Source organism: Camelus bactrianus, chromosome 11, assembly GCF_048773025.1.
Source record: "Camelus bactrianus isolate YW-2024 breed Bactrian camel chromosome 11, ASM4877302v1, whole genome shotgun sequence".
Lineage (NCBI taxonomy): Eukaryota > Metazoa > Chordata > Mammalia > Artiodactyla > Camelidae > Camelus > Camelus bactrianus.
This window is the reverse complement of record NC_133549.1, coordinates 16,661,458-16,675,670: the sequence shown is the minus strand read 5'-3', so window position 1 is coordinate 16,675,670 and position 14,213 is coordinate 16,661,458. Positions and strand designations below refer to the sequence as shown.

Below are 14,213 nucleotides of genomic sequence, written 5' to 3'. Positions count from 1 at the left end.
TCCCCCCCGAGCCACACGAATGTCCTTGAAGCTCAGCTCCGGGCCAGACTTAAGCTAAGACAAACGCGGCGGTCGCTGGGGGGACCCCTCCAGGGGCCCGGGATGCCCCCCGAGGCCCCGCCCGCCCGGACCTCCCGGAACCGCCGCCTTGCGCCCTCTGCCGGCCGCGCCAGAGGACAACTGCTCCGCATGTCTGGTCAAATTTCAGTTTTTACGGTGCAAGTCTGAGATCCGCTGTGCGTCACGGCCGGAACTGGCAGGAAAAGTGACTTTTAAATTCATATGAGGACCCCACACTGGGGCAGGTTATGTTAACGAACAACGCTGAACAGAGTAGGCGGGCCCCAGTACTGTCAGACTCTCAGTCTACTTTGTCTGTTGGAGGGGTCTACAGGAACTTCCTTACTGACGTATATTCCTTCATGTGAATAGTGTAGAATCGGAAATGTTCTGGTAATTGAGCACCCAGAGCTGAGCATACTAATTGCCTGATAACTGCACTATTTTCCCAAGATCTGAAAAAACTTCCCGTTATTGTGAGATGCCATCATGAAAGTTCTTTGTGCCCAATTCCACACTAAGGTTCTTTACATAACTTGCAAAATAGAAAAAAATCAGCATAAAAACTTGAAGCGTGTGCAATTACAACAGAAAGGGTGACTTGCCTGCAGTACATGCCACGTGGCGGAATCTGAGCATGTGTCCTGCTTGTCGGTGGCCAGGGCCAGGGCTCTGGGTGGCCAGCAGGAGAAATACCCCTCGGCTCTGTCCCTCCAGTGTCCTGGCACCCAGCACCGTGCCTGGACACAGGGGCTCAGTGTGGGTGAACAAAAGGTCAAATCCACAGCCAAACCCACGGCAGAGGGATGACCTGCTGAGCACACTGACACTGACCACCAGGGGAGGGCGACAGTGGTCTACCAAGGAAAATCAAATTTTACAGTCTTGGATGACCTTCCCTCTCCGTTACCAGATGTCAGCATTTACATGTTTAGCCGATTTTATTGCAAGAATTGCTGTGTTGAAATGAAAGTCAACTTAAGAATCACTGATGAAAGGACGCTGGGCCAGGGCCCGTGTCGCCCTGGCCTGATGAGCTCGGCGGCGCCTCAACAGGCCGTGAAACCAGTTTTCACCCAGTTATGGGAGGCTGGCACAGCCACACTCTGCACTGAAGCCTCCGGTAGGAACGTAGTTCCTTTCTTTTAAAACTAACTTTTGCATTTTTATCAAGGTGATTAAGAGTAACTGTGGTTAAGACTAACTCCCCTCGCAGCCCTGCTGCCAGGAACATCCAGCCTGTCTCCAGCAGACGCATGCTCACCTAAAGAAAACGGGCTTCTACCTTGACTTCCCAGCTCCTGAACTGTAAACGTCACCTGCAGGATCCTCACAGTGACAGGCGGGAGCTCAGCTTCCTCAGACACCCCCCTGCCCTTCCCCCCACTTACTAACATGGCCCCCGACAGCACTGCTAATGTCACGGTGCGTTCTCTCTGTGCCTCCAAATGTCTTGTGGGCCCTGAGCCTGTCACACCGATGACTCGCCCTCCCAGGGGAGGTGTTAGGACCCCACCCTCTTCTCTTTTGCCTCTCTCCACATCCCACTACTAAAGCATCAGAACTGGTACCGTTTATATCTGTTTAAGTGAGCACAGATCAGCCTCGTCAGACCCTGACCCTGACGCCGGACATCGGCAAACGCCGTGCTCATGGGAGCGCCCTCCCTGCGGCAACCGTGTGTCACTTTTGTTTCCTGGAATCTCTAGTCCGCGTTCCCTCCCGTGTGCTCCTTCCCGTAACCGCACCTGCCCGCAGACTCTTCCCAACAGCAGGTCCTCCTCCGTCCCTGCCCACCCCCCCCCACCCCGCCGCGGCGGCGCTTCTCTGACCCCCTCCACTGTTCGCAGCAGCCAACGTTTCCCTCTCCCGCTTTACTTCTTTGTTTCTCTGGAGCCTAACCTCAGATAACTTCCTAAGAACAGATGTGTGGCAAATACATTCTGTCGGCCCCCATCTCTGTTTAATGATAGCTTTCTTTACCTGGATACTGGAAAGCTTGGCTGAGTTAGAATCATACGCCGAAAATTACTTCTCCTTAGAATGCTCCGCTTTCTTCCAGCTTCCGGTGATGGTTCCTGAGAAGACTCGTGTTTCCACAGCGCAGGCGACGGCCTTCTTCTGAAAGCTGTGGGTTGCCGTCCTCGCCGGCCGCGACCTGGCGCGTGTGGGGTGAGTCTCCTCACTGTCCCTGTGGGTCATTGGCGGGGGCCGGTCAGCAGACGGCGCCCTTCACTCTGGGACCCCCCTTTCTTCTTTCTTTCTGGATTTGCAGGCTTTGGATGCTGGGCTCCAGGACTGTTTCTGTGTATCTTCTGGCTTCTCTGTCACATTTTCTGTCCTCCTCCACGTTTTTCTGAGACATTCTCACACTGTATCTTTTAACTCTTCCCTGAATTTATTTTCATCTTCAGAAATTAACTCTTTAAGTTTCAAGAGATCTTCAGTTCTTTTCTTTTTGATCCTTATTCCTTTCCCACAACAATACATTTTTTTCTAATGCTTCTTCTGATCATCGTGTAATCTGTCTAGTGGAATTAATTACAGAAACCTCAGCTAAAGTCGGAGTCGGGATGGGGAGGCCTCGCGCCCTCCAGGCAGGTCAGCTGCCCCGACAGGAGAGGCCGCCTCCTCCACCTCCGCTCGCTGTCCAGCGGCATCACGTGCGGCCTGGCTAATCAGAGACCCTCACAGCCCACGGGAAGCCTCCATCCTGCGGACCCCGGCCCCTCCAGCAGACCCTGGTTATCACAGCCCCTCATGACTCCCCTGCCCCCTGTAAAAGCGAGCTCCCCTCCTTGTGTTCTGGATTTGCCTGTGGTCACTGAAGTTTGCATTTCCCTAGCTGCAGCTTCTCTGCTTTGCTGGTGAAATAACTGGTCACGTTATTAAAGTCGACAGTTCCATCCAGAGTAATTTTCCCTATTTCTTCAAGTTGGTTTTCTCTTTAAAGCTGGGGGCCTTCTCAAAAGCCTGTGGGCTCTCAGTTTACATGTAAGAGTGGAACTTTGGGAAGGCTCCTCTGCTGGCCGTCAGGCAGAGCTCTGCAGAGCTCGCTGGAGGCCGGTGCCCAGTGAGAACCCTGTGGCCTCCCTGCCCAGTGCCAGGGGTCCTACCAGGCAGCCAGGCTTCTGTGCACTGTGGCTCCGCCTTCCCCGTCTCCAAATGCTGGGCCCCTGAGGGGCCGGGGCTGCAGCCGGCCTCCCCTTGCTGTCGTGGGGCTGCACAGCTGGGGACTTGGCCCTCGGCCCCCATAGCAAGGCTGGGGCCGGATGTCAAAAAGGTTGGAAGCTTTTCCTTTTGGGAGCAAAGTCCTTCTCATTGTGGAATGTTGAGCAAAAACAACTATTTTTGGAGGGAGGGTCGGGCCTGAGGCCCTACAGTGGTCGTGCTTCAGTTACGCTGGCTTTCACTGGGAGCTTCCCGACTTAGCCAGATGCCTGGCTCCAATCCTCCCACCACCCTCGGGCGAGTGCCGCAGCCTCTGCCTGCCTCTGCCTGCTGGTCTGCAACGTGGGAACAGTGGGACCTGCCTGGGAGCTGCTGCGGGAACAGTGAGGGGTGGGCAGGGCTCCTGGGGGCTGTCATGCACCTGGCCCTATTTGGGCACTGATGCAGCCTGTGGCCCCGGCCCCATGCAGGCAGCGGTGACGACAGAGAGGTCCTTGTCAGCCCCCAAGCACCCCCAGGTGCATCCCACGCAAGTCCCAGAGCTGCCACTGTGATGAGGTGGGTGTCCCCGGGACGCTGCTGCTGGGATGCTGACCGAGTGGGAGCTAGGCCCCCTCCCAGTCACGCGTACGTAGCCAGCGGCCTCACACCCGCAAGGCCAGGACGAGGCCCGAGGCTGGGGACGCGGGGCTGGGCAGCACTCCTTGGCTCTGGCCTCGGCCACCAGCCTGGCTGTCTGGTCACAGTGGGAGTCTTCTGGGCCTTGGGCCCGGGAGTCTGTCTTTCAGGAAGCAGACTCGGGAAATGAGCCAAGAAGAAGAGCCCCCCGGAAAACAACCTTTACTGCAGAAATACTTGTGAAAGCAGCAAACTGGAACCAGCCTCGTGCTCAGAAATAGCGGGGGACCAGGTACCCTAACTTCTGTGTCTCCAGGCCAGTCAGCCCGCTCCCTCATGGTCCCCGGGGCAGCCTACCCCCCCAGCACGGGGCCAGGGTCACTTACGGACTGCGGGCCCGCAGCCACCGGATGCCCATCTGGATGGCCCTCTCTGAGCACGCCATGGTGGCCTCGTGGTCCCGGGCCATGTAGGTGAAGTGAGTCAGTCGCGTCAGGGTCTGCAGCTCCACCAGGGGGTCTGACCAGCTGCACTCGGAGGCCATCTTCACCAGCTGCCCGGGTGGAGAACGGGGCGTCGGTTAGAGGAGTGAGGGTCTGACCACAGGCGCCGCTGGATCTGCCCGACCTCACACGTGGCTCGGTCGTCACCTGATGAGGTGACCTAGTGACGTTACTCTAAACAGACCACAACTCACGAGGGCCTGCTCTCCAGGCCGAGTCACCAGCATTAACTGCAGCCAAGTCTGGGGCGGGGCTGGCTGGTCAGGGACAAATGCCCCAGAGTCCACACTGCCTTCCTGCCATGCAGGGCAGCCCTGCCTGCTCTGAGCGCTGAGTGCAGAGAAGCACGGACAAAGCCCCAGAAACGAGACTCGGGGCCCTGAGGGGACAGTGCAGTCCTGCGGGGAGGCGGTGGTGCAGTGCTGCGATGTGGGTTGGACTCTGGGCCCTCGGGTGAGGCCCTCGACCCCACTCCCGGTCTGAGCAGCAGGGTTTAAACAAGCACCTCGGGTTGGGGGCGATGTCGGAGCACAGCCCTTGGTGTGCCTCTCAGGACATGTGGTGACACCTACCTGGGCCAAGGGGAGGATGGTGTTACCTGGGAGAGGTGACATCGGGGGGAGATGGTGACACCTGAAGGGGAGGTGACATCTGTGGGGGGAGGTGACACCTGGGGGCACAGTGACAGCTGTGGGGGGAGGTGACATTTGAGGGAATGTGACATGGGGGGGACACCTACCTCGGCCAAGGGGGGCACCGTGAAGTCCATGAGGCCCAGGCCATTGCAGGAGTACATCTCCAGAGCCGTGAGAACTCTGGTCACCGAGCTGATGTCCTCGGTGCTCTGATGGGAAGGAAGTGCACAAGGTCCAAAGGCCAAGGGTGCTGGGGAGAGTCTGCACCTCTCGGGACTTGGACCCTGTGATGATTACTTTATGGCGAAAATCAGAGCTATTTGTGTAAATGTTTATCTCCAGTCACCTCTCCGTGTAATAAAGAGGTTGGGTGGCTGGCTGACCCAGCCAGAGGTGGAGGCAGGTGGAGGGCACAGTGGGTGGCCCTCTGCCTGCAGGCCCGCCACCCCAGCCCTGCTCCAACCTGGCCCTCACTCCTAGAGGCTCAGATACCCCCCTACTGCCCGCCACTTTGCCTGCCTCCCTTGCCTCTCCTCTCACCTGAACCAGTGCTCCAGCTGGTGCCCAGTGGGAGCCAGTGTCTTCAAGAGCAGAGGCGGCGGGGCTGGCCCCGCCCTCTCCCCTCGGGTCCCTGCTTCCTGCCCCAGCCTCTCACCTCCACGGCCTTGTGTTCATTGCTCAGGGGGCCCCTGGGACCCTCTGGCTTGGCTGCATCTCCACTGAGATGTCACTGAGGGTGGATAGCACCCCAGAAGCAGAGTGGCTCTTGGTGGACATTTCGAACAGTGGCCAGTTGGCTGGAGGAAGGAGGGGACGCTGCGGCCCTGGGCAGGTAAAGGAGGCCTCATGCCCCATCTCTCAGGGGACAGATCTTCCTGGAGGGAAACACTTTTGCAGCCCTACTGTGTGCTGTCCTCCAGGCTGGGGCCTGAGGGGTGTCTGTTCTGCTCACCCTGCAGGCCCTGGTATGTGGGGACCAGCCTCCCCAGCGCTCCCGGATGCTGGACACCAGCACGGGGCCCGATGCCTGCTGCACGCGCCTCCAGCCTGGACCTGCCCCCGGCCCGCGCGCACCCACCTGCTCGTCGGCGCCCAGCCGTGGCCAGACCTGCTGCTGCAGCAGCTGCATGGTCTTCACCCAGGTGGCAACGAGCTGCTGCCAGGCACAGAGGGGCACGGCCTCCTCAGGCCCCAACCCGCTGGCCAGGTTCAGGGCAAACTCGCAGACCTGAAACGAACGTGCCGTGCTCCCAACACCTGAATCCAAACAGGGAAGCCTGAGCCAAGACCCAAACCTTTACAAATAAGTGGACGTGGCTCTGGGTCCAGATGGCAGGGAGGTTTAACCAGGCACCAGCTTGGGACCGGGGAAGGCCCCGGCGCCAAGGGCCCACCGGCTGGGGCTGCGACCTCGGGGGTCTGGCACCGTGGCGTCTCTGCAGGAGCGCTCAGCCAGGCTGTGCTGTAACCCCCACTCACCCGGGGTCCCCGAGGACCTGCAGCCAGGCTGGTCGCAGTTTTATGGGTTAAACAGCTGTGGGCGGTGGTGGCCTTTCTCGCCCGGGCTCCTCTTGGCCCACACTCGGTCGGCTGGAGGCTCTGCACCCCTCAGATGCACTAAGGAACTTCTTTCCTTTCCGTTTACTAGAGCTGGGTGATGGGCCATCAGACACTTTCAATACCCCCAACAGCCCTTCTCTCCTGCAGATGACCAGCACACAGTCCACGGCACCGGGCGTCCAGGCACGGGATGGATGACCCCACGGGTCACCGTGAGGCCGTCGGCACCTAGGCCTGACCGTGGCATGGCAGCGTCCCTGCCCTGCTGTTGGCCTGGGTTTTCCCTGCTCTGGGCCTTGAGGGATGTGCCCCTGGCGCTGCCACTCACGTTTTCTTGTCTGGTCTCCTTGTTTTTAGAAAAATGCCTATTCCCCACCCCCTCCTCACCCAGCGCCCCGCGGCTCCCTTCCTCAGCTGCCCCTCCGGAGCCTGGGTCTCCTGCCCCCAGCCCGCCCCCCACTCAGGGCGCACCTCCAGCGCAGTCCTGACTTCAGAGGCGGCTTCCCCGTCCAGCGGAGCGTGCAGTGGGTTGCTGCGCACTTGCCTTCTGGACCTTTCTGGTGTCGGGGCTGGGATCCAGCTGCTGATCAAGCCGCGAGCCAGAGTATTGCAGAGCGTGACCAGCACCAGGGGGTCTCTGGAAGACACGAAGAGGAGGGTGAAAAGTTTTAAACCTGATTGTTTAGGCTAAAAGCTTAACAAACTCAAACTTGAAAAATGCATCCTAGTCAGGTAAACCTTGGACGTTGTCACATTCCTCATTTCAAGTGGTTGCGACCATCAGTCTCCCCCAAGCTCACACGCGTCTGGATGAGAAGACACTCAGACACTGGTGTTCAGCCCTCCCCAAACCGGACTGAGGCTGGCCTCCACCCTGCTCCCGTGGGACCCGGGCCTCAGCCAGCCTTCCCTGGGATCTGTCTGGAACAGAGTGTGACAGACGGAGAGTCTGCATGATGGGGATGCTGCCGGCCGTGAGTGGGTGCGAGGGATCCTGAGAGCCTTGCCAGTCCCCACAGGCCGCCCTGCAGCTCAGGGAGGGGAGTATCTGGCTCAGGGGTGCACAGCTAGTGAGCGCTGGGCGAGGGCAGCCTGGCGTGGCACTGGGAGGACAGCACTAAAAATGGGGAGGGACCAGTGGCTCCCCCAGGAGGAAACCCACCCGCCTCACCCACCCGCCATGGCCCGTGGCCTTGACGATGCCCAGGAGGTGGTACAGGGCGTCCACAAGCTCCTTCTGCCGCCCGGCCATGATGAGGTGGTGGTTGTGGTTCAGGACGTAGACCACGGCGTTCTGCACGATCCACGCCTCCTGTATCTCCTGCCCGATCTCGGCGGACCGCAGCCAGCTGTTCATGGCCTGCTGCGACAGGCCCTCTATCCAGGTCCTGCAGGGGTCACGGGGCAAGCGCTCATGTTGGAAGCAGGCCCTTACCAAGCAGGCACTAGAGACAGGCATGTGACACCGGCAGTGGAGCCTGGCGTCAGGACGGCGCCCCTGCTGGGCTGCCCGCTGTGCCCCCACCGAGAGACTCAGACCATCTGGCCCTTCCCCAGAGCGGACACCCCTCTCGCCCTGCCCCTGGCCCCACGCCTCCCCAGGCTCCGCCGTCTGAGGACGCACTCCTGCAGGCTGCCCGCCCACCTCTGCCCCGGCCCGTGTCCCGTCTCCCCGGCCCCCGCTGCGCACAGGCCAGCCTCCTCAGTGTGGATGCGGGGGTGTCTGCCGGCCTCAGACCAGGGCCAGACAGTGAGTACCCCGGGCTCTGTGAGCTACATGAAGTCTCCGCTGCAGGCTTTTCACTATTTCATTTTACAACTTTGAAAATGTCAAGACCACTCGGAGGTCGTGGGCTACAGCAAAGCTACGGGTGGGAGTGACCGGACCGCGTTCCAGTCTGCATGTGGCCCCGCCACCCTGGCCTCATCCCCCAGCCACGCACAAGCAGGGCCACAGGGACAGCCACGTGGCAGCCACCTACTGGTACACGATCCACTCCGCATTGTCCTCGGGGGACTCGGGCGTGTAGCCCATCGGGTGCTGGCTCAGGCCCTCAGGGGGCCTGGGGCGGCCATTCAGCTGCACGCCTTCTGCCTGCAGCAGGTGGACGGTGGCCTGCAAGGGAGGTGAGTGGCAGAAAGGTCACAGGGAGCATGGACCAACACCAGGCGGGGAGGCCCTGCGATGCACCCAAGCACCTTCCCTACAGATGACACCTGCTCCTTCCCCAACACACCCGGGAGAAGGGTCATTTTTCCCAGAAATGCCACGTCCCAGAGAGAAGGGCTCTTCTCAGGAGCTCAGCCCAGGCTACCACCTGGGACACAAACGTCATCTCAACACAAGCAAGTGTCCAGCCACGTGCCGGGCCCTGGTCGCTTCATGGGGAGCACTGAAGCACTGCTCTGCTGAGACCACTGGTCACAGGCTGATGGACCAAGGAGAGGTGGCGGGTGGCCTTGCCTGCCCCCGGGGTTGACACTGGCTCCGTTCCCAGCTGCTGGCTCCCTGAGCTCAGGGCTCTGCTCTGCGGTCCCCTGGCCCCACTCACAGCACAGGCCTGGCACCTGAGAGGCATTCAGCAGATCCTTACTGAACCACTGTGACCCGCCAACCCCCAAAGGAAACAACCTGAAGTGGCTCCAAGAACCCCGAGGTTACAAAATGTCACCAAGGCCACCTCCACGCCAGGTGCCGCGGCTGGGAGCTCAGGCCCCAGGTCTCCGCGTGCCCCCTGCGGGGAACCAGCTCCCTGTGGGAGGCAGCCAGGACCCCCGGCCAAGGCCCTGGGAGGGGCTGGTCCCCAGAAGCCTTCAGCTGGCTCCCAGGGGATTAGATCAGAAACACGCCTGGTCTGAAGTGCTGTGAAGTCTATTCCCGCGCAAACCACACCCCAACCCTGGTAACCACCAGCCTGCGGCACCTCTGTGACTGGAGTCACAGCTCAGAAACTGTTTCCAAAGATAATTTATATCAACACACAACACAATACGTTTCTGATGTCTGTTTTTCTCCCAGAAGATCTCCCAAGAACCCAGGAAAGCGTCCCTAATCGACAGCCTGCGGAGTAAGAGGACGAACGGCCTCAGCGGGTCCACGCCAGGGCGGTATGGACGCCAGCGACCTCGGAGGACTGAGGGACGTGCGGGAACGCACCTCTGCGCTGATGAAGCCCACCTCTGCGAACACGCGCAGCAGGCTGGGGGACACCTGCCTCTGCAGGGGGGCATCCGACGCACCCTCGGAGTCCTGCCTGGAGCCGGCTCTGCCCCTCCTCTTCTTCCCTAGGAGATGGCGGGGCCTCAGAGCCCGAGCCCCTCCCCAGCCGGGGGTGGGGGGTGGGCATCTCTGGGAGGTGTGTTTTGCTCAGGAGGGGCTGGAGGAGACCTCCCCAAGCAGGCTGGGCCCTGCAGGGTGGCAGGGTGTCCCCAGAGCCAGCTTGGCCACGGCCAGTCTCCAGCTGATCCCCGATGACTCGGTTCTTGGTTTGCCCTTGCAGTCTGGCCCTGCCACATCTACGATACCCACTGCCCGGGGCCTTCTGGGACCCCTGGCACGTCCCCGGGCCCTCACCGTCCACGAGACCATCACTTCCAGGGACCTGAATGCTGGACTCCCCCCGAGACCTGTTGCTGAAGGGGGAGCCGGCCGCCCGCCCCCTCCCCGCCCTCTGCCCGGGGCCCCCTTGCTCTCCGCGGGTGGGGGGCTCACCTTTCCTCACCCGTGCCGGCTTCTTCGCCTTGGCACTGTCATACAGCAGGCAGAAGCGGCTGGCCGCCCGGCACACGTCCCACACCCCTTGCTTCCGGGCCACCTTGGTGAGCTCGGCCCAGATCTGAATTCTGCACAGATGCGCAGCACAGTCAGAACCATCTGGGACACCCAGCCTCTGTGAGGAGTGGCCTGGAGACGGACAGACACCCCAGCCTGGGTCCAGGCGCCCCGCCCACCCGCTCACCTCTCCTTGGCGCTCTCGCTCCCCAGGCGCCGGAGGTGCCCAGTGGCCTTGTCCACGCTGAGGGAGTGGTGCCGTGCCTTCGCGAACAGGTAGGTGAATCGGCCCCTGTTCTTCCCGATGGAGACTGAGGGGAGGAGGCGTGGGCCCTGACACGGCATGTCGGGGAGGGTTCCCGAAACCCCAGCTTGGGACACCACACAGGGTCCCAGACGTGCCTCGTCTCTTGATGGGAGCACTAACTTTGTGGGGACTGACACTGGGACAGACGGACCCCATCCCCACCCAGCAGGCCAGCCCCGTCCAACACCTGCTGCCCCCGCCCGCAGGGCAGTGCTCCGGTAGCCGTGCGGCTCCTCTCCGGGCAGACGCGCTCCTGTCCAGAGCGCAGCCGCACCCCCCCACCCCCGCTGGGCGGCCAGCACAGCGGCCCTGGGACCCAGGCCTGGGCCCACTGCCCTCCACCTCCAGGAGCCGACTCATGGGGCTGCCGTGAAGCCCCAGGCCCGGCGAGGTCCTCCGGCTGACCCCTCGCTGAAGGAAATGCGCTAAAAAAGCTCAGTGTGTCCAGGGTAACTGCCCACAGGCCCCGGCCCCGCACACCGTCAGGACCAGAGGGAAGCACAGGGCGGCACCGCCGAGGCCCAGGCTTGGCGACACACAACAGCCACAGACAGTCACTCACCCACCGAGAGTCACGTCCCAGAGCCATCTCCTTCCCACTGTGGGGTGGGACCCCTCTCCCCCCAGTCCCAGGTCCACAAGATGGAGACCTTGGGCTCCCTCTGGCTGCTCTTGCCGGTGGACGGCTGGGGTCACCTGGGCCCAAAGCTGCCTGTGTGGGGTGATCTCAGGCGGGGCCCTGAGAAGACGGTGCAAAGCTGCTGTCTGTGAGGAGTCCATACACGTGGGGTAACGCAGAGAAGCCCAGGGGCCCTGTCCTCATGCCCGGGACAGTGGAGTGGGGTGAAGCATGCCCCCAAAAGAGAGGAAGCCCTAACCCCCAGAACCTCAGAATGTGACCTGGTTTGGAGATGGGGTCTTACAGGGAAAGTCAAATTACAATGAGGTCATTAGGGTGGCTCTGATATATTACAGTGGGTGTCCTCCAAGGGGAAACTGGACACAGGAAAGCAGGCACAGGGGACAGATGGCTGGGTGTAGGCCTGGGAGACCGGCCCTACTGACACTGTGGTCTCAGACGCTGGCCGCAGACTGTGCGATGGGGAATCCTGCCATGTGACCCCCGTGTGAGGGGCTCTGTCACACAGGGCGGGGAGAGGAGACCCCTCCCCGCCTTCCGGAGGCCGGCCAGCACACATCAGGGCCCGTGTGGGCGGAGGCCAGGGGAGGGGTCTGGCCCGCAGCGGAGGGTGGTCTGCTCTGCGTAGTGTGGGCGGGCGCTCCCACCTTTGGTCGTGTTCTCACTGTCCAGCACAGTCTGGAAGGCGTCAGGGGCCAGGGCCAGGCCTGCCTTCACCAGGAGAGCCCGCTTCTTCCGCACGCTGTCCTTGGGCATAGCCTTCTTGGCCTGCGAGGGAGAGCGGGGTGTTGCATGGGGTGCATTCCCGACCTGCCTCCCACAGGCACCGAGGCTCGGGGGTCCCAGGGCTGGCACCTGCTCGATGGCCATGGTGGCCTTGTCCTCAGCACGCTCGGGGATCTGGTACAGCGTGGTGCAGAGGTGCAGGCGGTTGAGAGCCATGAGGAGCTCATCCTGGTGGTGGCCCAGGCTGTCCAGGAGCAGGGCCTTCCGCAGGTGTGCCATGGCGGGCTCCAGCCGGTCCTCATCCTCCTCGATGCGCGCCACCTCCATGTGTACATGGCAGCGAAGCGTCACCACGAGGCTGGGGGCCGCACAGGTCAGGGCACCGCGCCCAACAGGACCCCTGGCACACGCAGGGGACCCCGGCACCGAGCTGTCCAGCCACCTTCAGGTCCTGCCCTCCTTAGCGGGAGGGTCCACAGGGGACAAGAGAGGGAGCCGCAGTGACCACAAGAGGCCTCAGAGCCCAGCTGGTGCTCTGGGGCTGGGAAGCGAGAGAGACCTGCACCAGCACGAGGTGGGGGCTCGGTGAGCACGGGGCAGGCGGTGCCTCGCCTGGCGCTCCTCCAGGAGATTCTTGGCATTGCTGACAAGTGAGTTCAGTACAACCTGCAGCCTAGGCCTGGCCACAGGTGGGGCTCTCTCTGCTCTGCCCCGCACTCTGTCTCATGGGCCGGGGCACACACCCCTGCACAGAAGGGCCTCCACACCCCATGGGCTGGCGCCGCCACCTCTGCTGGCCCCATGGGTGGGCGGGGCCGGAGACGTGCGTGCCTAAGACCGTCTGCCCTTTCACCAGCAGCACCCTGAGCCCTGGACACAGACACCAGCAAGTCCAACAAATTTGGTCAAATAAAAGATTTAAGGACTCACAAGCTGAGTCTCGGCCAAGACGGAGGCGTAAGCATGACATTATAAGCCTGTAAGTTCAGGGACAAGGAGGCAGGCAGACTGCGGCGCCCAGAGGCTGGTGCTTCCTGCTCGAGGGAGCAGGAGGCGTGGGCAGGAGAGAGCACCAGCGATGCCCACCAAGGGGCCCTGGGCGCTGCCAAGGCTGAGGTCCGCACTCCCACCAGGGAACCAGGTTCCACGGGCCCTGCCTGAAGTCCAGGCTGTAGCCAGGATCAGGCCACTTTCTCTGGCCTGGGGCAGGGACAGAGGAAGCCAATAAAATGGGAGCCGCCCAGCACTGAATCGTGTGGTCTGGGCAGCCTGACCCTGAATCCATGATGGGAGGCAAGCCAACCCTAGACAGACAGAGGTCTACACAGCGGAATGGCCTGCGTTGAGAACACTGGGCAAACACCGCTGGCTGGAGGGGCCGCCACAGTGACAGTGAGTAAGCAGAGTAGATCAAACGAGAGAATCCATCCCGCCAAAGCAGGATGAATGGGACCAGCTGGGAAGGACTTAGAAGTGAGCCATTTTCGGTTACTTCTGCTTCCAGTGTATCGAGTCCCTGTCACGCGTAATCCCCATGATGCTGGACCAAACACACGAGGCAGCCAGTGCGCCCCTGGAGAAGGAAACCTAGGAACAAGCCCGTGCTTGCTGGCCCTGCCTGGAGATGCCGCCTGTGGCACAGCTGGCAGGGCCCCTGAAGGCTGCTCCAGGCTGGGGAAGTGGAACCGGGTGTCAGACCAGCTGCTGCAGGCCTGCCCCTCAAGAGAAGAGAGCTGGGTGCCCTCCCTGACATCCTGCGCGTCCAGCCAAGACCACACAGGTGTCTTCCCAGAAGTAAGGGCCACCTGCTGCTCCAGACCCACCCAGAGAAAACCTGCAGTCGGGGTCTGCTGAGACGGCGGGGGTGCAGGGAAGAGGCTGAGTCCTGCTCAGACAGGCAGGGGAAGAGCATGACCTTCCAGAGACACATACACCCCCGAAAGACAAGCCGCTTCTCAGCCAGTAACTGAAGTGCCGATGAGAGCACAGACAGTGCTCCCCTAGGAACAGACAGAGCCCGTGGGCTGCACAGGTCACCAGCTGATGTTCCGTTCACAATAAACACTATTAGACACACAAGCAAACAGGAAAATGTGACCCCCAGTTAGGACGCAAGGTGGGCCCGATGCTGGCTTCACAGGTAAACCCTTTAATGCAGATATTGTAAGAATAAATATGTTCCAAAAAATTGAAGGAATATTGCTAACGAGAGAACAGACAG

At 61.3% G+C, this 14,213-nt stretch overlaps 1 protein-coding gene across 7 annotated transcripts in view; it reads right to left on the bottom strand.

Moving 5' to 3' along the window:
- The window catches only part of CFAP46 (cilia and flagella associated protein 46), a 91,678-nt gene that overhangs the window by 49,517 nt on the left and 27,948 nt on the right, over positions 1–14,213 (bottom strand). For all 7 annotated transcript variants that reach the window (XR_012510022.1, XM_074373332.1, XM_074373336.1 and 4 more), the window contains 11 exons: positions 12,122–12,350; positions 11,914–12,034; positions 10,507–10,630; positions 10,260–10,390; positions 9,705–9,832; positions 8,530–8,663; positions 7,723–7,935; positions 7,019–7,184; positions 6,066–6,215; positions 5,092–5,196; positions 4,236–4,402 (listed from right to left, as the gene is read on the bottom strand). Coding sequence is in view for 6 of the 7 variants with exons in the window: in XM_074373332.1 (XP_074229433.1) it covers positions 4,236–4,402; positions 5,092–5,196; positions 6,066–6,215; positions 7,019–7,184; positions 7,723–7,935; positions 8,530–8,663; positions 9,705–9,832; positions 10,260–10,390; positions 10,507–10,630; positions 11,914–12,034; positions 12,122–12,350 (1,668 nt within the window). In the remaining variant the exon portion in view is untranslated. The remainder of the gene's footprint in view (positions 1–4,235; positions 4,403–5,091; positions 5,197–6,065; positions 6,216–7,018; positions 7,185–7,722; positions 7,936–8,529; positions 8,664–9,704; positions 9,833–10,259; positions 10,391–10,506; positions 10,631–11,913; positions 12,035–12,121; positions 12,351–14,213) is intronic.